The sequence below is a fragment of the Ursus americanus genome, chromosome 23 (genome assembly GCF_024610735.1).
Source record: "Ursus americanus isolate L20-20 chromosome 23, mUrsAme1.1.p, whole genome shotgun sequence".
NCBI classification, from domain to species: domain Eukaryota; kingdom Metazoa; phylum Chordata; class Mammalia; order Carnivora; family Ursidae; genus Ursus; species Ursus americanus.
This window is the reverse complement of record NC_142149.1, coordinates 41,826,029-41,849,068: the sequence shown is the minus strand read 5'-3', so window position 1 is coordinate 41,849,068 and position 23,040 is coordinate 41,826,029. Positions and strand designations below refer to the sequence as shown.

Here is a 23,040-nt window from a genome sequence, read left to right as displayed (position 1 = left end):
ATAGATGTAAATATGCTAAAACCTACCTATTAAAAAAAAATTCCAATCGAATTATAAAACAAGGGGCATTCTACATTGTATATTCTGTACATAGAGAAGGCACTAAATTAAAACTACTCAGAAAATTTGAAAATAAAAGGATGAACAAAAATATTCTATGAAAATACATATAAAAGAAAGTAAGGGTTGCAATATTATCAGATGAGATTAAATTCTGGAAAATAATTATAAAGATGACACTTTATAAAGAGTGCAATATACAATGAAGGTTTTACAATATGCTCAACTTATATGTACAATTTGACCAAAATTGTTGCAAGTTGCAAGTGGGAAAGGGGATGGGGTTTGGTTTTGGAAACACAAAAAATAAGCACCTTGAAGTAAATCAACAAGAAACACAATGGATGTTGTCACATAGTCGGCGTAAGTTTTTTGAACACCATGCATGAGTTAATTTGTAGGGAATTACCAAATAAAAAAATTAATTATTAAGTAAAATAAAGGCCTGTGTCTCTTTCCCTTTTAGTTTTTACTTGGCTTGTGTATCCTTAATGCTTGAGCATTTATACTGACTTATTTTTCTCCTTTATGTAGCTAAGGTAGAGAAAGTAACTCTATGCAAAATTTTGTCACTATTTTTTCTCTTTGTGGGTTAAATGTTCCATTATTAGTCCACAAGAGTAATAAAGTGTTGGCACAGGAAAAACGCTAGAAGATATCTCAACGTGCAGCACAGACTCCACAGTGATTATGAAATAAGCAACAGATGTAGGGATCGGGGATCATCACCAAGCCAGAACCTGGTATGCATCACTATAACTGTCACACAGGAAAAGACCCAAGTTTTTGCCTTGGGTCTCAGATCTACTTCCTAGTTCATTTGAACTCTCATCTAGGATCAGCACTGTGTATCAGGACTGGTGGAGAAAAGTGAGGAGATTCACAGTATAATAGGCTCCACTTCTCTGGAATAGGGTGAAGTTCTAACATTAATAATAATAATATCTGTCATTTTTAAAAGTTTTTATTTTAATTCATTAGTTAATTATATCTGTGTGATTTTTCTACTGTTTGAATTTTTTTGTTTTTTAATATATCATGTAGTAAAATTGACCTTTTTTGGGGACATAGTTGTATAAATTTAAACACATGTATAAATATGTATAATCATCACCATAATCAGGCTACTTGAAAGTTTGTAATCCTATTTTTTTTAAAGATTTTATTTATTTATTTGAGAGAGAGACAGAGATAGCAACAGAGAGCACAAGCAGGGAGGAGAGAGAGAGAAACCGTCTCCCCACTAAGCAAGGAACCCAACTTGCAGCTCGATCCCAGGATGCTGGGATCATGACCTAAGCCAAAAGCAGACAGTCAACCGACTGAGACACCCAGGCGCCCCTGTAATCCTATTTTAAGAGCAAATACTTTTCAGGGGCACCTGGCTAGCTTAGTTTCTAGAGTGAGACTCTTGATCTCAGGGTTATAAATTGAAGCCCCATGTTAGGTGTAGAGATTACTTAAAAACAAAATCTTAAAAATAAAAGTTAAAAAAACAACAAATACTTTTCTTTCTTTAAAGATTTTATTTATTTATTTATTTGAGAGAGAGAGAGTGAGAGAGAACATGAGCATGGGGTTGGGGGAGAGAGACAACCAGACTCCCCACTGAGCAGGGGCCTGATGTGGAGCTGCATCCCAGGACCCTGAGATTATGACCTGAGCCGAAGGCAGACGCTTAACCAACTGAGCCACCCAGGCGCCCCAACAAATACTTTTCATTATCAATTCACAATAAGGCAGTTGTGACTTATAAAATATGCATTCCCAAGCATGGAAGGAATCAGGAGTCAAAGGTAAAAGATACTGAAAAAAGATGTTAAAAGAAGAGAAAATATGAAGAAAAGCAAAATGACACAAACATAACCTTATCAGTTTTGCAAAATTACATGTAAGAATTAAAGTCCACTTCAATTCTTAATCTGTCATTCAGAAACTCTGATGAAAAGCAATAAAGGTATACTGCATACCTAAAACTTACAACAACAGTGATATTTTATTTTTCAAATAAGTGGCTACCACTATAAAAATTGACCCAAATCAGTAAGGAATGTCTTCTCTATCTACTGTTCTTAGACACCAAACAGAATCAAATCCCTTTTTATCCAGGGAAATAGGCAGATGAAAATATTTTTGGATCAGGCTGAGGCAAATGGATACTGTAACATCATTACCAGAGGATAAAGTCTTGATAAACCAAACAAAAATTTTATTCGTCTTTTTTCTTGAATATAAATAAGAAAAATTCTCATTCCTAATATAAATGGACTGCTCCAAAACTCTCTAATGGATTAAAGATGACACAAACAATGATATAGTTCAGAGAATTTAAAAGCAAGACTGTTTTAGCTAAGACTGATGCATATCCAAGCTTTAAGTCAATAGATATTGTGCTGTTGTAAAGTATCCCTAGGATTTCTGAATACTCTGCAGATGCTTGACAGTCATATGTTGATATAAGATCTTGAATCTGTGCCAGAAAGAGATAAAGCCCTAATCTGACAGTCTAGGCAGACAAAGCATCTTTGATTAACTCTTGCATGAAATTCCTACAACAGTTTTGCTCTAATAGAAACTAGTGCCCTGGGGCACATGGCTGGCTCAGTCACAAGAGCATGTGACTCTTGATCTCAGGGTTGTGTGTTTGAGTCCCACATGGGGTGTAGAGATTGCTTAAATAAATTTTTTTGAAGCATGAGAGACTATGGACTCTGAGAAACAAACAGGGTTTCAGAGGGGAGGGGGTGGGGGAATGGGATAGGTTGGTGATGGGTAGTAAGGAGGGCACGTATTGCATGGTGCACTGGGTGTTATACGCAACTAATGAATCATCGAACTTTACATCAAAAACCAGGGATGTACTGTATGGTGACTAACATAATATAATAAAAAATATTATTATAAAAAAAACTGAAAAAAGAAAGAAACAAACAAACTAGGGCTCTTATCAAGCTTCAGATGATCCTAAATATTCAAACTCCCAATTCAAGAAGCATTAGTGAAACAAACGAATTCTCTTGTGTCATGTCATTTGTTGGCAATGAGACCTAGACCATCGTTCTAGAGTTCCCTTTACTATTCTTATTACAGATATCGATAAATGCCTACTTTTATGTACTGATTGAGATTTACATATCCCTGACAGGAGGAAGTATCTGTCAATATATTGATTTACAGCCTTGACATCAGTTCCCAAATTTTAAGTATTTTTATGGCAGTAGCTCTAAATACAAACCTAATTTATTGCTCTGCAAGAGCAGATGGTGAACAGAAATGTTCTTTAAGCTATTTATTAAATTTAATGACACTGCTCCCTGCTGCTGTTGGAACTTTTTACTAGTACTAAAACTCCCTTAATTTGGTTTCTCTAGAAATGTGGTTTTGAAACTTTTTTTAGGGCGCATAATAACTTCCTGTGGAACTTGTTCTCAATGCATGCCTAAAGGTTCTGATTCAAAAGACCGAGGAAGAAGCTAGGAATCTGCACTTTTAACCAAGCATCCAGGTAATCCTGATGTCATTCATAGGCAGCAACACCCTGAGAAAGACTGTTTCAACTGAAAATTAAAATTCCATGTCCACATATAAAATAAAACAAGAGTTCTGTATATATCTCTTATTTTATTCTGGTGGTATGTATGTACCTAATTTCAAAAGAACTGTTATTCTAAAGCTTCTGATTAGTTGCTTACCCTACAGGAAGAACACTAAAAGAAATCACAAAGAATTTTAGGCTCTTTTATAAATTTTAGTGTAAGTATTCATGCCAGAAGATATTAGAAGGAAAGTATGAAGATTCAGAAAGAGAATCAATTCAAAGTGTCTTTGTTTTGTTTTGTTTTGTTTTTTGTTGTTGTTGTTTTAAAGATTTTATTTATTCATTTGACAGAGAGAGAGACAGCCAGCGAGAGAGGGAACACAAGCAGGGGGAGTGGGAGAGGAAGAAGCAGGCTCCCAGTGGAAGAGCCTGACGTGGGGCTCGATCCCAGAACTCCAGGATCACGCCCTGAGCCAAAGGCAGACGCCCAACGACTGAGCCACCCAGGCACCCCTGTTTTTTGTTTTTGTTTTTTTGCGCTAAGATCTAGAAGAGACCTAGATGTTATCTAGGCCAGGGCTTAGGGCCCAAGTCTGGCCTGCTGCCTGGTATTGTACCACCCAACAGCTAAGATTGGCTGTTACATTTTAAAATAGTTTTTAAAAATCAAAATAAGAATAATACTTTGTGGCACGGCAGAAAATCTATGACCTCACATTTTAGTATTCATAAACAAAGTTTTATTAGAACACAGTCAAGCTTATTCATTTACATATTGTGTATAACTATAACTACTTTTGTACCACAACAGCAAGATCAAGTAATTCCAATTCTATTTTCCAGGCAAAAACCCTTTAATTTTTATGTAATCAAATTTAGCAATATTTTCATGATTTTTGAGTCATGGTTAAAAAGGCTTTCTCTGGTAATAAAGGAACTTAATCCCTGGTTTCTTCTACCTGTTACATGGTTTCATTTGTCATATACACATACTTAGGAGATATAATTGCAAATAATTCTAGTAGTTCTTTTATTGTGATTGTTGGTATTATTATTTTGAAGCTATTTTATGTAAATTGTAGAATAAGACAAATAATTCCATCAATGTTGTTAAGAGCCAAGATTTTCAGAAAAAAAAGAGACAGAAATATAAAATCAAGGAATTAGGTGAAAAAAATGGAAACATTGTATTTGATATGAAATTATCAATATTTACTCATTATTTTTGAAAATTATATTTGTTAGTCCTGAAAGAGCCTAGAAGCAATGATAATATGTATGAGCATTCCTAGCTCCCAGATGAGTGATATTCACTAAAAGGAACTAGGAATCCCTTTTAAAAAATGCATGAAGCTTTCAAAGACCAAAGGAGTAAGGCTGGAAGAACACAGGAGCCAACGTAGGGTCAAGCTGAGGATCAAAAAGAAAAAGTAAATATAATGGATTAAAATACATTGAATATATATTAAAATCAATGTGTCTACAATGATACTCAAAAGGAACCCTTCCCCCAAAAGGGAAAAAAACCTTTTTTTTAAACATTTTTATGTATGTATGTATGAATTTATTTTCATTTATTTGACAGAGATAGAGAGCACAAGTAGGCAGAGCAGCAGGCAGAGGGAGAGGGAGAAGCAGGCTCCCCGCTGAGCAGAGAGCCCAATGCAGGGCTCAATTCCAGGACCCTGGGGTCATGACCTGAGCTGAAGGCAGATGCTTAACGACTGAACCACCTAGGCACTGCCCCCAAAATCTTTCATTTGTTGCTCCTCCAGGTGCCTATTGACAGACAGATAGATACATAGACACATGGAGACATAGAGATAAAATATATAATATTCTGAAAATTTGTAATTAAAAGGAAAGAATTAAACATTTATTTTGTCTTATTAGTAGGAAGCATATTTCAATGTAACCAAATACATAGCAAACAGGTGGAAGTTATTTCAGGAATTCCAATAGCTCAAAATTAGGAAATCTATTAATAAAATTCATTATCAACAGGTCTAGGATGAAAACCAAATGATCATTTCTACAGATGTTGAACAAGTATTTGACAAAATTAAGAATCATTCTTGAGCTTAAAAATCGGTTCCGTGGGTTAAGTGTCTGACTATTGATTTCAGCTCAGGTCATGATCTCAGGGTCATGAAATTCAGCCCCACATTGGGCTCTGCACTCAGCGCGGAGTCTGCTTGTCCCTCTCCCTTTGCTCCTCCTCCCCACTTATGCTCTCTCAAAAAAATTTTAAAAATCTTTTTAAAAAATCACTCTATAAAGGAACTAAGAAAAAGAAAATCAAAACCCAAACCCAGCAAAAGGAAGGAAATAATAAAGATTAGAGCAGAAATAAATAATATAGAAACTTAAAAAAAAAACAATAGAACAGTTACCCTTTTCTCTGCCATTGTAGTGTGTGCAGTTGAGGGTTCCTCATCATGTTTTCTCAAAAGACTTTCAGGATCAAGTGATTCCAGGCCAAGAAACAAAGGCAGAATTGTCCCATTCCCCAGTGGATTCAGATGAACTGGTAATAATATCAGGTACAACTCCAAGAGGAGACATTAGAGAAGAATCAGGCTGGGTCTATAAGGGATAGCACATGAGATGGCACACATATTTATGCTGCATGAAGGTCCTGTGCTTGTATCCTGTCACTCTGTAAACATCACTGTTACCTGGACAATAGACATGTTTTATAAGGGAAATGATTTTTCTCTCTTACTGTGCTTCTGCACCAGTAGGTTGGTTTGGTAATAAATATATGAGTCCTTTTATATGAAAAAAAATTAATTAAAAAATTTTAGAAACAATAGAATAGATCAGTGAAACCAGGAGCTGGTTTTTTGAAAAGATCAACAAAATTGATAAACCTCTAGCAAGACTCATTAAAAAAGAGAGAGAGAGGACACAAATAAACAAAATTACTAATGAAGGAGGAGAAATAACAACCAACACCAAAGAAATACAAACAATTCTAACAGAATATTATGAAAACCTATTTCCCAACAAATTGGACAACTTAGAAGAAATGCATGAACTCCTGGAAACATATAACCTACCGAAAATAAAGCAGGAAGAAATAGAAAATTTGAATAGACCAATCACCAGCAATGAAATTTAATCAATAATCAAAAAACTCCCAGGGAGGGGTGCCTGGGTGGCACAGTCATTAAGCGTCTGCCTTCAGCTCAGGGCGTGATCCCAGCGTTCTGGGATCGAGCCCCACATCAGGCTCTTCTTCTTCTTCTTTTTTTTTTTAATGATTTTTTATTATATTATGTTAGTCACCATACAGTACATCCCCAGTTTCCGATGTAAGGCTCGATGATTCATTAGTTGTGTATAACACCCAGTGCACCATGCAATACATGCCCTCCTTACTACCCATCACCGGTCTATCCCATTCCCCCACCTCAGGCTCTTCTTCTGGGAGCCTGCTTCTTCCTCTCCCACTCCCCCTGCTTGTGTTCCCTCTCTCGCTGGCTGTCTCTCTCTCTGTCAGATAAATACATAACATCTTTAAAAAAAATTCCCAAAACACAAAAGTCCAGGACCAAATGGCTTCAAGGGTAAATTCTATCAAACATTTAAAGATTTAAATTTAAAGAAGAGTTAAAGAATATCCAGTTGGAAAAGCACTATCTCTTCAACAAACAGTGTTGGGAAAACTGGACAGCAACATGCAAAAGAATGAAACTGAAATACATTCTTACACCATGCACAAAAATAAACTCAAAATGGATGAAAGACCTAAACGTGAGACCTGAAACCATAAAAATCGTAGAAGAGAGCACTGGCAGTAACTTCTCTGACATTGGCTGTAGCAGCTTCTTTCTAGATACGTCTCCTGAGGCAAGGAAAACAAAAGGAAAAAAATACACTCTTGGGACTACATCAGAGTAAAAAGCTTCTGCACAGCAAAGGAAATAATCAACAAAATTAAAAGGCAACTTACAGAATGGAAGAAGATATTTGCAAATAACATATCAACAAAGGGTTAGTATCCAAAATATATAAAAAGCTGCTACAACTCAATACCCAAAACCCAAATATTCCAATTACGAAATGGGTAGAAGACACGAACAGACATTTCTCGAAAGAAGACATCCAGATGGTCAACAGACACATAAAAAGATGCTCAACATCACTCATCATCAGGGAAACGCAAATCAAAACTACAGTGAGATATCACCTCACACCTGTCAGAATGGCTAAAATCAACAACACAAGAAACAATAGGTGTTGGTGAGGATGTGGAGAAAGGGGAACCTTTGTGCAGTGTTGGTGGGAATGTAAACTGGTGCAGCCACTGAGGAAAACAGTATGGAGTTTCCTCAAAAAGTTAAAAATAGAACTACCTTATGATCCAGCAATCACACTACTGGTTATTCACCCAAAGAATATAAAAACACTAATTCAAAGGGATACATGTACCCCAATGTTTATTGCAGCATTATGTACAATAGCCAAACTATGGAAGCAGCTCAAGTGTCCATCAATAGATGAATGGATAAAGATGTGGTATACATACAATGGGATATTCTTCAGCCATAAATAGGAATGAAATCTTGCCATTTGCAATGACATGGATAGAGCTAGAGAGTATAATGCTAAGTGAAATAAGTCAGAGAAAGACAAATACCATACGATTTCACTTATATGTGGAATTTAAGAAACAAAACAAATGAGCAAAGGAAAAAAAGAGAGAGACAAACCAAGAAACAGACTCTTAACTATAGAGAGCAAACTGATGGTTACCAGAGGGAGGTAGGTGTGGGGGTGGGGGAGATTAGGGGATGAGGATTAAAAGTACATTTACCATGATGAAATAAAATAAAATAAAATAATAAAATAAACTTAAAAAATCATTCTATAATATAGAAATTAGGCACATTTTTCTTTTCTTTTCTTTCTTTCTTTCTTTCTTTCTTTCTTTCTTTCTTTCTTTCTTTCTTTCTTTTTTTTAGTTTGGGGAGGGACAGAGGGAGAGGCAGAGAGAGAATCTTAAGCAGGCTCCAGCCCAGCGTGGAGCCTGAGGTCAGATTTGATCTCAGGACCCTGAGATCATGACTTGAGCCAAGATCAGGAGTCAGACACTTAACTGACTGAGCCACCCAGGCACCCCACACATTTTTTCTAATGTAATAAAATGTATCTTTTTAGATCCAAATAAAGTAGAGTTATGGTATTAATATATAGTTTTTAAAAACTGCTCATGATGAGGCAGTAATACAAGAATCATCCCTACTAAAGTCATAAACAAGACAAGGATGCCCATATCATCACTATTACTTAACATTCTATTGGAAGTAATAGCCAATGTAACTAGGTAAAAGGAAGATATTACAAGCATAAAAATTGAAAACAAAGAAAGAAAACTCCTATTATTTGCAGATAATAAGGTTTCCTTGCTAGAAAATCCGAATAATCAACTAAAATTTTTCTATAAACAGGGGTGCCATATGAGTTTGAATACATGAAAGCTATTAATTTCTGTATATTTTTGTAATCTGCTACCTTACTGAGTTCCATCATTAACAGAAAAATTTTATTTTTTATTTTGATTAAATGATTTATTTATTTATATTTATTTGAGAGAGAAAGAGAGAGAGCATGCATACAAATGAGGAGGGACAGAGGGAGAGGGAGAAAGAATCTGAAGCAGACTCCTCACTGAGTGTGGTGCCTAACATGGGACTTGATCCCACAACTTGATCATGACCTGAGCCAAAACCAAGAGTTGGATGCTTAACCAACTGAGCCACCTAGGCACCCCTGTTTATAGAAAAGAAGAAAGTCGCATTTACAATGGCAATAAAAACATAATAAAATAACTAGTAATACATCTAACAAGAGATGAAAGCTTAAATGAAAAAAAACTTTAAGACAACAATGACGGATACAAAATAAGAGGAGCAAATGGAAAGACATATGTTCTCAGATAGAAACACTTGTCATTAAAGATGTTGATTTTCCCTAAGTTAATAAACAGATTTCAATAAAAGTTCCTATAAAGTTTGTTTTGCTGTTCTCCTTTTTTCAAGTAGATGAATCAATCCTAAAGTTCATATTAAAAAGCAAAAACATAGGGCGCCTGAAGGGCTCAGTAGGTTAAGCATCTGCCTTCAGCTCAGGTCATGATCCTGGATCATGACCTCAGATTGAGCCCCATATCAGGCTCCCTGCTCAGAGGGGAGCCTGCTTTTCCCTCTCCCTCTGCCCCTCCCCCTATGCTCCTGCTCCCTCCCTCCCTCCCTGCCTCTCTCTCCCTCAAATAAATAAATAAAATCATAAAAAAAAAGCCACCAGAATAAAAGAGTAAATAACGAGGACCAGCACAATCAGAATTATTGAAATACAGATCTTCCTCGACTTATGATAGGGGTATGTCCCAATAAACCCATCGTAAATTGAAAATATCCTAAGTAGAAAATGCATTAAATGCACCTAATCTACCCAACGTCCTAGCTTAGGAGAGCCCACTTTAAGTGTGTTCAGAACACTTACATTAGCTTACAGTTGAGCAAAATCATCTAACAAATTCCTATTTTATAAAGTGTAGACTATCTCATGTAACTGATTGAATACTGTACTGAAAGTGAAAAACAGAATGGTTGTATGGGTACAGAATCCTTCTAAGTGTATGGGTTGTTTACCTTCGTGATTGTGTGGCTGGCTGGGAGCTGTGGCTCATTGCCATTGCCCAGCATCACAAGAGAGCATCATACTGCATATTGCTAGCCCAGGAAAAGCTCAAAATTCAAAATTCAAAGTATGATTTCTACTGAACACATACCACTTTTACACCAACATAAAGTCAGAGAATATCAGTAAGTGGAACCATTTTAAATCGGGGACTGACTGTATACTTAAAAGTCTCAGTGATTAAAGCAGTGCAGTGTGGTGCATGAACAGGGAGATAGTCAATGGGATAGGATAGAAAAATGCAGAAATACACTCCAAAATATATAGGAATTTAGTAATAAAGTTTCAAACAGTGGGGCAAAACAGACTATTTGACAATTGTTGTTGGGATCACTATGTAGCCATTTAGAAAAGGAAAAAGTTGGATTCCTATTTTACATCTTACACTAGGATAAATTCCAAATGGATCAATACTTACAATGGGAATTAAAATAATAAAAATTCCAGAAGAAAAACATGGGAGGATTCTTTCACTATCTTGAAAATAACAATGACTTGAAATCCAGGAGTCACAAAATGAAAGTAAGTAAATTCAATCACATAGAAATAAAATATCTTCTGCATAACAAGATATAAATAGCAAGTAAAAAACAGAAGAAAATATTTGTAACTCGGTCAGATGGTCTTATATAAAAGGAAGAAAATTTAGAATCTATATTTGCATTTGCTTCTGTATGTATATAGAAACTGAAAAAATCTACTGAAAATGAGGAACGGTCATTATTTTTGGCAGAGTTGGAGTACTGGGTAGATGGAGGATAAGAATGGGAGAGGAACTTTTCATTATGTAACTCCTTATACATTTTGACTTTTGAACCAAGTGAATGTATTTCTTATCCGAAAAGTTAAATTTTTGAAAAGTCCCTACTCTTATATAGCTTACTTTCCAGTACGGGGAGACAGATGACAAGCAAATAAATATATACTTTGGATCATAATGAGATAACTAAATTCATGAATTCAAGGAACTTGTGTAATATGCTTCATTAATCTTCATAGTGCCTTGTAAATAGTGAAGCACATACTGGCAGCTCAATAAATACTTTCTGAATAATTACAAAATTATTTAAGTCCTGTTTGTATGATTATGTTATTGTTCTATTTGCTTTCAATGTAAGGATCTAGACCATCAACTGAAAATATAAAAAAACTGTACCTGTTGCCAGTAGTGTTGGGAACATGTATCTTCAGGTCTTCTGTGACATCCCTCATCACCCTTTGATAACCAGACATTCCTGAGTCTTTGATATAATAAGGATTGTTTCTCATTAAGTATTCCCCCAAATGATTAATTGGATTAAACTTGGTTGTATTATCAACTTCTGCCCAAAGCTGTTTCTTTTCCACTTGCATTAACATTTTTTCCACTCCAGGAACTAAGGTAGGCAGAAGTTTGTCAAGCAAATACGCACGAGTGTTCAGTGTCATGTCTTCATCATTAAACCACTCTTTGGCCAAATTATCCCTAGGGAGTTTTTTTTCAGTCTTTTTTTCTAGTTCTTTCTTCAGATTATCCTTATCTATTATTTTCTGCTGCATTGCCTGGGCTCTTGCTTCCAATCTTTCGAAAAAATTTTTCTTCCATGGCTGTTCTAGATTTGAATTCAGTGCAGTTGGATCTAAATTGAAAATCACTTTTGCAGGTTTTCTCACCACCAAATTCTTTGAGACTCTAGCGTTGGAGTCCTTCATTGAACAAATTGAGGTTTTTATCTGGCCTTCCAGATGTATTTCTGAGGAGGAAAAAAAGTGAAATATAAGAATATCAGAAGTAGATTTTTAATCTGTGTTACTTTAGAACTATTTAAAAGAAGTTTTTTTTACATCCATTTACATGGTGTATTCAAACATAGCTGAAAGTAACAGAAAATCAGATAACAGTGACTTTCACCATAAGGACATTAATTGTTGACTTAATCAGAAGTCATTCCGCAGCTCACTGTTTTTCACTAAGTACCTAACCTGTTTCTATTGTTCTTTATTCGTTTTTTATGCTTGTACCTGAGGATTACAAGGTAGCTATTGCATCTCCCAGCATCACTTCTTTATAGGAAAAGAATTGAGAACAAACAGATTTTCTCTTCTTGTGGTTCTACTTTATTATATAAGAAGAGAATATCCCAGACTCCCTGCTCCAAGACTTCCCTTTACATTTCACTGGCCTTATTAAGTTGCATGTCTACCCCTAGACCAATAACTGGTAAAGGAAAAGGGGATTATTATGAATAGTTTTGACTAATCATAATTTATTCCTTCATGCCAAGGTTTAGAACAAGTTCCTGATATCAAGTGATTTCTATCTGCTACAAAATTTAGGCTTAGTTGGCAGGCAAAAAGGTGAAGAAATGTCTCTTGAGTGGGCAGCGAAGAGACTCTACCACACATGTATTTCTTCCCACTCTTTTATTTCCAGCCTCTTTCAGGTTTTCATTTTAAAAATGCAATATTGAGATATTAGCCCAAGATAGTGGAGTGAGAACAGGCACTTATATCCCCTACCTGTCAAAATCTCTAAAAATGACAAAAAAGGGTGTGTGTGTGTGTGTGTGTGTGTGTGTGTGTGTGTGTGTGTGTTAATATAAACATAAGAAAACTGGCAGTCATGAAAGGAGTCTTCAGTAGTCAGAAATTTTGAAGGTCTCTGAAAAATGTAAGGAAGGTAGAATTAGATTGAAGAAACTATAGGACTAAAAAAAATACAGATCACTGTGAAATTTGAGAATAACTTTGAGGCACCCCAAGTTTAAAGGATGTACATGTGGGTAGCAGGGGAATGATTGATCATTTGGGACATTTGAGCTAATCATTAGGCATCAGAGATGCTCACCCCTGCACTGAGACAAGGGGGTTTGTGCTAAAGAGGCAGAATAATGCCGCTACACAAAGAGAAAATGAATTGCTGACAGACTTCACTTGTCTGCACACCTTATGCCTCCTCCATAATCACTGGCAGCAATGTACAGAAAACAGAAACTCCATCTACAGAAAAGCAAACAGGGATTCCCAAATACAAATGTAAGTACACATAAAAGAATCACTAAATATTTAAAGAAAACTACCTCCATGACTAAATCCAACAAATACAATAATTAATACACCCAAGGAAATACCATTAATAAATGCAAGGAGTCTCTAAAAGAATTCTAATTAATATCCTCAGAGCAGAGAAATCAGAAGAAATAAAAAGAATGTTATTTAAAAATACAATTAAGAGAGCATGGGTATCTAGTGCTCAGATCTTGATTTCTAGTATCATTCTCCAATTTTTAAGAATCAGGACTCATTTTTGGAGAAATGACTGATTCTAGGACTGGAGAAGGAAATACTAAAGGAGCCTAGAGCATCTTGTAGTGCCACAAAGTAAAGAAGTGCTCAGAAACAAACAGACAAACAGTACAGTGATTGGGGTAAAGACACACAGCAGCCCACTGAAAGAGCTCTTAACAGCCAATGGTGGAACAATTCGAGTGATGTAATAAAATAATATTGGATTCTAAACCAAGTATAAAATAAATATCCATAAGTCTGTACTGATATAAGCAAATAAATGGGGGGAGGACAGATAAATATCCTGTGCAGAAATATTCCAAATAATTTAGGTACCTCCAGGAGGTAGAGCATCACTCTTCTTTTTTTTTTTTTAAGATTTATTTATTTTTTTATAGAGAGAGAGAGAGAAAGGGGAGGAGGGGTGAGGGAGAGAGAGAATCTGGAGCAGACTCTTGGTTGAGCATGGAACCCAACATGGGACTTCATCCCACAACCCTGAGATCATGACTTGAGCCAAAACCAAGAGTCAGGTGCTTAACCAACTGAGCCACCCAGGTGCCCCAACTCTCTTCCTCTTAATTATAGGCTGTGCATAGTAACTTCTTCCAAAAAGTACAATATGAAAAAGGGGGGAGATAATAACTTTTCAGTGGACAAACCTTACAAAAACTATCTCAGCCAGATGATCAAGATTAATTACCATCAACAATGGAAAGTCATATTGATAGCATATATAATATGCTAGATAGGATATGACAAGAACAGGACTTAATCTCTGTGGTCTTCCTTCCCAAAATCCATAACACCATCTAATCATAATTTAAAAATCAGACAAACCCCAATTAGGGACATTCTACAAAAATACCTGATAGCACTCCTTAACATTGTCAAGGTCATCAAAAACAAGGAAATCTTAGAAACTGTCAGAGCAAAGAAAACTCTAAACAGACATGGCAATTAAATATAATATGGTGTCCTGGAACAGTAAGAGTACACTAGATAAAAGCTAAGGAAATCTAGGGTGCCTGGGTGGCTCAGCTGATAAGTGACTGACTCATGGTTTCGGCTGGGGTCATGAGATGGAGTCTCATGTTGGGCTCCACTCTCAGTGTGGACTCTGCTTGAGATTCTCTCTCCCTCTCCCTATCCCCACCCTCTGCCCCTCCCACCACTCGTGAGCTCTCTCGTTCTTTCAAATAAGTTAATTAATTAAATAAAAACACACTAAAGAAATCAGGATAAAATATGAACTTTATGCCCATATAGCTCATTAGTTGTGACAAATGTACCACATTGATACAAGGTATTAATAATAGATATTACTGGTTGTGGGATAAACAGGAACTCTCTATATTATTTTCATAATGTTTTTGTAAATCTAAAAGTATTCTAAAAGTAAAAGTTTATTTTAAAAAAGAAACTCAATAAACAAAAAAAGAGAGAAATCACTTGGAAATGAAAAAGAATTATTGCTGTCAACAAAACCATCAATACATTGCCTTGAAGATCAGAAAATACTGAACACTAACCAGCAAGCTGGAAGATCAGGCCAAAGCAGATAAAAAGGGCAAAGGGAATAAGAGAATGGAGGATAGATCCAGAACTTTTAATATTCATCTTATACAAATGTTAAATGGAGTGAACCAAGAGCGTAGAGATAAGGAAATATTCAAAGAGATAATGCAAGAAGATCTCTTAGTATTGAAGAAAGATACAAATCCTGAGCTTTAAAAGGCTTACCAAAGGCAGTTTCTGTTTGGGATGATGAAAAACTTCTGGAACTAGATGGTGATGGTTGCACTAACATTGTGAATTTACTTAATGACACTGAATTGTACACTTCAACATAATTTAAATGGTAAACTGTATATTATGTGCATTTTATCACAATTTTTTAAAAAAGCACCAAATAACTAATCCAAGATACATGATTAAAATACAAAAATAGTTCTTTAAGGAAGACGAGGTCAGACCTATAGCAGAGCTCTGGACACCCAGCCCCGGCTCCTGACTTACTGCTGTTCACTTTCTTGGAGGAACAAGTTCATCAGGAAGCTTGCCTTGGTCATGGCTTTTAAGCACACCGGTAAGACACCCATGGAACCAGAAGTGGTGATTCACCAAATTAGAATTACTCCAACCAACCACAACGTAAAATCTTTGGAGAAATTATGTGCTGACTTACTTGATCAGAGGCAAAAAAGTAAAGAATCTCAAAGTGAAAAGACCAGTTTGGATGCCTACCAAGACTCTGAGAATCACTATAAGAAAAATTCCTTGTGGTGAAGTTCTAAGACTTAGGGATCATTTTCAGATAAAGATCCACAAGTGACTCATTGATTTGCACAGTCCTTCTGAGATTGTTAAGCAGATTACTTTCATCAGTATTGAGCCAAAAATTGAGGTTGAAGTCACCATTGCAGATGCTTAAATCAACCTTTTAAATAAATTATCAGTTGTTAAAAAAACTATATAGAGAGAGATACCCTAGTTATTAGCAATAACTGATTAAAAATATAATTTTTCAAAGTTTCTTTCTGTAATAGTGACAAAACTGGAAAATATCTAGAGATAAACCAAACAAAAATGTGTTAAGACCAATATGAAAAAAACCATAAAACTTTTGGTACTGGCATGATGATAGACATATGTAAATGTAATAGAATTGAAAGTCCAGAACTGAACCCATATGTCCATGACCAACTAGTTTTTGACATAGGTACCAAGATCATTCAATGGGGAAAAAATTGTCTCTTCAGCAAATGGTGCTATAAAAACTGTATATCCACATGGGAAAAAATGAAGTTGGACCTCTACCTCACATCATATACAAAAATTAACTATCCCTAACAGACATATAAAGAACACTCTACCCAACAATAACAGAATTCAAATTCTTCTCAAATGCACATGGGACATCTTCAGATAGGCCACAAAATAAATCTCAATAAATTTTAAAACATAGATATCACATAAAGTATCTTCTTTGACCAAAACAGGATGAAGTTAGAAATCAACAACAAAAGAAAAACTGGAAAATTCACAAATCTGTGGTACTTTAAACACACATTCTTAAATACCGATGAATTAAGGAAGAAATCACAAGGGAAAGATAAAATTCTTAGAGATGAATGAAAATGAAAATACAACATGCCAAAACTTATGGGATACAGTGAAAGCAGTGCTCAGAGGGAAACTTACAGCCATGACTACATTAAAAAAAAGAAGACCTCAAATCAATAACCTAACTTTTTAACATCTTTTTTAAAAAAATTTATTTATTTATTTATTTATTTATTTATTTGAGAGAGAGAGTGTGCGTGAAGGCACACATGCACCTGCTCGAGTTGGGGGAGGGGCAGAGGAGAGAATCCCCAAGCAGACTCCCGGCTGAGCTTGGAGCCCAACTCAGGTCTTGATCTCACAACCCATGAGATCATGACCTTAGCCGAACCCAAGAGTCAGATGCTCCACCGACTGGGTCACCCAAGCCCCGCAAACCTAACTTTATATCTTAATGGACTGAACAAAGAAGAGTAAAATAAACTCAGAACTGAAGCAGAAGGAAGGGAGCAGAAGGAAGGAAATGATAAAGAGTAGAGTGGAAATAAAAAAAAATAGAGCATAGAAAAATAGTAGAGAAAATCAATAAAGTCAAAAGTTAGTTTTTTAAAAAGGTCAACTAATCAACAAACCTTTAGCTAGACTGGCAAAGAAAAAGAAAAGATACGAATAACTAAAATAAGAAATGAAAGTGGGAACATTGCCATCAGTCTCACAGAGATAAAAAGAATAACCTAGAGTAAGTGGACGAATTCCTTGAAACACAAAAGTTATCTAAACTGACTCATAAAGAAATAGAAAATCTCAACAGACCTATAACAAATAAAGAGATTGAATCAGTAATCAAAATCCTCCCAGCAAAGTAAAGTCCTGGACTGGATGGCTTCAACAGTGCAATCAAACATTTAAAGAATTAAAATCAGGGGCCCTTAGCTGGCTCAGTCAATGGAGTGTGTGATTCTTGGTCTCTGGGTTGTGAGTTTGAGCACCACGTTGGGTGTAGAGATTACTTAAAAAAATAAATAAATAAAATCTTTTTAAAAAATAAAATAAACATAAAATAAAATAAAATCAATCCTTATGAGGCTCTTCCCAAAGAATCGAAGGAGACGGAATGGTTTCTAACTTATTCTATGAGGCCAATATTATTCTGATACCAAGAGCAGGTAAAGACACCACAAGAAATGAAAATTGCAGACCAATATTCCTTTTGAATACAGATGCCAAAATCCTCAACAAGATATTAGCAAATCAAATCCAAGAGCACAGTAAGAGGATTATTCACCATGATCAAGTGAGATTTATCCCAGAAATGCAATTGTGATCCAACATAAGACAATCAATCAGGGTAATTCATCACATTAATCCAGTGAAGGAAAAAAAAACACATAATCACCTCAATTGATGTAGAAAAGGTATTTGACAGACTCCAACACCATTTCATGATTTAAACAAATAAACAAACAAAAAACCTCCTCAGAAAACTAGAAACAGAGGAGAAATTCCTCAGAATGATAAATGGTATTTATTTAAAAACCCATAGTTATACTCAGTGGTGAAAGACTGAAAACTTTCCCCTTAAGATCAGAAAAAAGACAAAGATACACACTTTCACAGCTGCTATTCAATATTGTACTAGAAGTTCTAGCCAGAGATATTAGAAAAGAAAAAGAAAAGGCATCCAAATCAGAAAAAAAACCCTATGTTTATAAGTGACATATCCTGTATATAGAATATCTTGAATAACTCACAAGAAAGCTACTAGAGCTAATAAATGAATTCAGCAAGGTTGCAGGATACAACACCAACACACAAAGTCAGTTGTGTTTCTGTACAACAGCAATGAACAACCCAAAAAGTAAATTAGGAAAGCAATCCCATTTTCAATAGCACCTAAAAGAATTACTTAGGAATAAATCTAACCAAGGAGATGAACGACTTAAATGCTGAAAACTATGAACTATGCTGAAAAAAATTAAAGAAGACATAAATAAATGAAAAGAACCCTATGTCCATGACAAGAAGACTTAACATTATAAAGATGTAGTTACTACTCAAAGGGATCTGTAGATTCAAAGCAATTTTATCAAAACCCCAACAGTCTCTTTCACAGAAATGGATAAACTGATCCTTGCTTTCATAAGGAATTGCAAAGGACTCTGAATAGCTAAAACAATCTTGAAAAAGAATAAACTTGGAAGAGTCACATTACCCAATTTTGAAACTTAATACAAAGCTAAAGCTAAAGTAATTAAAACAGTATGGTAGAGGCATAAGGACAGGCATAGACCAACTGAATAGAATAGACAGCCCAGAAATAAATCTACATATATATATATATATATACACATATATATATATGTATATGAAGTATATGTATGTATGTATGTAAGTATATATGTTAATATGTATATATACATCTTTTTTTCAATAGGGTACCAAATCTATTCAGTGGGAAAAGACCATTTTTTTAAAAAGATTTTATTTATTTATTTGACAGAGAGAGAGACAGCCAGCGAGAGAGGGAACACAAGCAGGGGGAGTGGGAGAGGAAGAAACAGGCTTCCCGCGAAGGAGCCTGATACGGGGCTCGATCCCAGAACCCCGGGATCACGCCCTGAGCCAAAGGTAGACGCTTAACGACTGAGCCACCCAGGCGCCCCAAAAGACCATTTTTTTAAACAAATGATGCTAGGACAACAGCATATCCCATGCAAGTGAGTTGGAAAGCTGGACCTTTATACCATATGCAAAAATGAACAAAAATGTAATGAAAGATTTAAATTAAAGAGCTAAAACTATAAAACTCTCAGGTGAAAATTTGGGGAAAATCCCTATGACATTGAATTTGGCAATGACTTCATGGAGATGACATCAAAAGCACAGGAAACAAAAGAAAAAATAAACTGAACTTCATCAAAATTAGGAACTTTTGCACATCAGGATAGAACAAGAAAGTGAAAAGACAATCTACTGAATGAGAGAAAATATTTGCAAGTCATATACCTGATAGGGAATTAGTGTTCCTTATCAGAACATAACGAACATTTAACACCCATAATAACAAAAACAAACAACCCAATTCAAAAATAGACAAAGGACTTTAAGAGACATTTCTTCAAAGAAGATATACAAATGGCCAATAAGCATATAAAAAGTGCTCAACATAATTTGTCATTAGGGAAATGCAAATCAAAACCACAATGAGGTATCACTTCACTCTTACTAGGATGGTTATAAAAATTAAGATAAAAATAAAATAAGTATGGGCGGGAATGTGGAGAAATTGGAACGCTGGTGCATTGCTGGTGAGAATGTAAAATGGTGCAGCCACTGTTAAAGAGTTTGGTAGTTTCTCAAAAGGTTTAAACATAGAATTACATATAACTAAACAATTCCACTCTTAAGTATATATCCACAAAAATTAAGAGCAGAGATTTGAACAGATACTTATACATCAGTGTTCATAGCAGCATTATTCACAATAGGCAAAAAGTGGAAACAACCCAAGCATATATCAACAGATGAATGGTATATACAAAATATGGTATATACATACAGTGGAATATCATTCAGCCATTAAAAAGGAATAAAATTTTATATATGCTACAACATGGATGGACCTGGAAAATATTTTGTTTATTGAAATAAGCCAGACATCCAAGGAAAAATATTGTAGCTAGAGTAGGCAAATTCATAGAGATAGAAAGTGAAATAGAGATCACTACAAATTGGGGGAAGTAGAGAACAGGAATTTATTTTTTAATGGGTACCGAGTTTTTGTTGGGGATAGTGGAAATGTCTTGGATACAGATAGTGGTAATGATTATTACAACATTGTGAATATATTTAATGTCACTGAATTGTATACTCACAAATAGTTAAAATGAAAAAAATATATATTTTACCACATTAAAAAAAAAAAAGCATCACCACGATTCCAGAATCTCCCTCATGCTACTTCTCCAGTCTTAACCTCCCTCCAAAGTTAACACTAACATTCCTTCCTTCTTCCCTTCCTTCCCTCCTCTCTCTCTCCCTCTCTCCATCTCTTCCTCTCTCCCTTCTTTCCTTCCATTCTTTCTTTCTTTGGTAACACTTCCTCAGTTTCCAACACTATAGATTAATTTTGCCAGTTTTTGAACCTCATATTAATGGATCATACAGCACGTGCTCTATTGTATCTGGTTTTTCCCAATAATTTAACTACTTTTATCCACATTGCATGGCAGTAGTTGCTATTCATTGCTGCACAGTATTCTCTTGTATGAATATACTATAATTTTTAAATTCATTCTGCAGATGATAGACATTTGAATAGTTTCCAAATTTGGCTAGAACAAAAAGAAACTGCCATAATCATTCTCTACATGTCTTTTGGTAGACACATAGATTAATTTCTCTAGGAGCATAAATGCTGATAATGGGGTACATTCAGCTTTATAAATAGTGCCAAACAGTTTTCTGAAGTTCTACCAATTTAGATTCCCACAAGGACTGTATGAAAATTTCTGTATTCCATCTTTGCCAACATTTGGCACTGTCTGTTTTTTTGTTATTTTGCCGAACACATAATTTTATCTTGTGATTTTAATTTGCATTTCTCTGGTGACTCATGAACTGGAACTCATTTTCCTCTATTTATAGTCAATTTAATGTTCTCTTTGATGAAGTTTCTGTTCAAATCTATTGTCCATTTTTCTGTTGAGTTGTCTTATTGATTTGTAGGAGTTTTATACATAGTCAGATAAAAACCTTTGATGAACAAATGTATTGTAAATACTTTTTCTCATACCTTGCTTGCCTTTTCACTGTCTTAATGGTGTTTTCTGATGAACAGAAGTTTTTTTTAAGATTTATTTATTTTGAGAGAGAGTGAGCAAGTGGGGGGGAGGGGATGAGGGAGAGAATCCTTCAAGTAGACTCCCCAGTGAGCACTGACCAGATGTGGGGCTTGATCCCACAACTCATGAGATCATGACTTAAACTGAAAACAAGAGTCGGAGGCTTAGCCGACTGAGCCACCCAGGCACCCATGAACAGAAGTTCTTAATTTTAATGTCTATTTCCCAAGTTTTTCTTTTATGTACAGCATTCTTTGCATTTTGCTTAAGAAATATTTGCCTAAAAAAAAAAAAGAAAAAAAAAGAAATATTTGCCTACTCCCAAATCATGAGAATATTCTCCAATGCATTTTTCTAAAATGATTTATAGTATTATCATTCACATTTAGACCTAAAATACATGTAGAATTTATTTTTGTGTGTCAGGTAAGGTAGGACCCAAAATACATTTTTTTCCATGTGGCATCATTATTGAAAACACCTCCTGTTTTAAATATAGGACTTTCTGGGGCACCTAGGTGGCTCAGTCAGTTAAGCACCTGCCTTTGGCTCAGGTCTTGATCCTGGGGTCCTGGGATGGAGCCCCGTGTCGGGCTCCCTGTTCAGTGGGGAGTCTGCTTCTCTCTCTCCTTCTGCCCCTCCCTCTGCTCCTTCTCTCTCTCTCTCTCTCACTCTCTCCTTCTCAAATAAATAAAATCTTATGAATGAATGAATGAATGAATGAATGAATGAATGAATGACTTTCGACTGGACTATTCTGTTCCATTGCCTTGTCTATCTTTACACCATTATCATGCCACCCTGATTTCTGTAACTCTGTTACAAATCTTGATATTTGATGGTATAAATCCTTCCACTTTGTTGTTCTTCAAGATTTCCTTGGCTTTTCTGGGTCCTCTGCATTTCCACATACATTTTAGAATCAACTTGTCAATCTTTTTTATTATATTATGTTAGTCACCATACAGTACATACACACACAGAAACATATATAGAGAGCCCTGCAGAAATTTTGATTAGAATTACATTGAATCTAGAGGTCAATTGAGGGAGAACTACTGTCTTAACAGTATGTATTAAGTCTTGTAATTAATGAGTAAGTATTCTTTTCTTTTTTCTTAAATTTTTAAATTTAAATTCAATTAATTAACACGTAATGTATTATTAGTTTCAGAGGTAGAGGTCAGTGATTCATCAGTCCTGTATAATTCTCAGTGCTCCTTACATCACATGCCCTCCATAATGTCCATCACCCAGTTACCCATTCCCTCCATCCCCCTTCCCTCCAGCAACTCTCAGTTTGTATCCTATGATTAAGAGTCTTTTATGGTTTGGCTCCCTCTCTGGTTTCATCTTGTTTTATTTTTTCCTCTCTTCCCCTGTGATCCTCTGTTTTGTTTCTTAAATTCCACGTACCGGTGAGATCATATGATAATTGTCTTTCTCTGATTGACTTGTCTCGCTTAGCATAATACCCTCTAGTTCCATCCATGCTGTTGCAAATGTCAAGATTTCATTTTTTTGAGGGCTGAGTAGTAGTGCATTGTATAGATATAT

General features: G+C 35.4%; 1 protein-coding gene and 2 pseudogenes across 1 annotated transcript in view; 2 read left to right on the top strand and 1 right to left on the bottom strand.

The window, feature by feature from the left end:
* EFCAB5 (EF-hand calcium binding domain 5) overlaps positions 1 to 23,040 on the bottom strand; it is a 167,692-nt gene that overhangs the window by 119,775 nt on the left and 24,877 nt on the right. Inside the window, exon 4 of the mRNA XM_045773605.2 lies at positions 11,463 to 12,039. Within this exon, the coding sequence (XP_045629561.2) occupies positions 11,463 to 12,039 (577 nt within the window). The remainder of the gene's footprint in view (positions 1 to 11,462; positions 12,040 to 23,040) is intronic.
* LOC123777120 (large ribosomal subunit protein eL39-like) lies at positions 6,037 to 6,190 on the top strand (annotated as a pseudogene).
* Positions 15,644 to 16,007, top strand: LOC148107998 (small ribosomal subunit protein uS10 pseudogene; annotated as a pseudogene).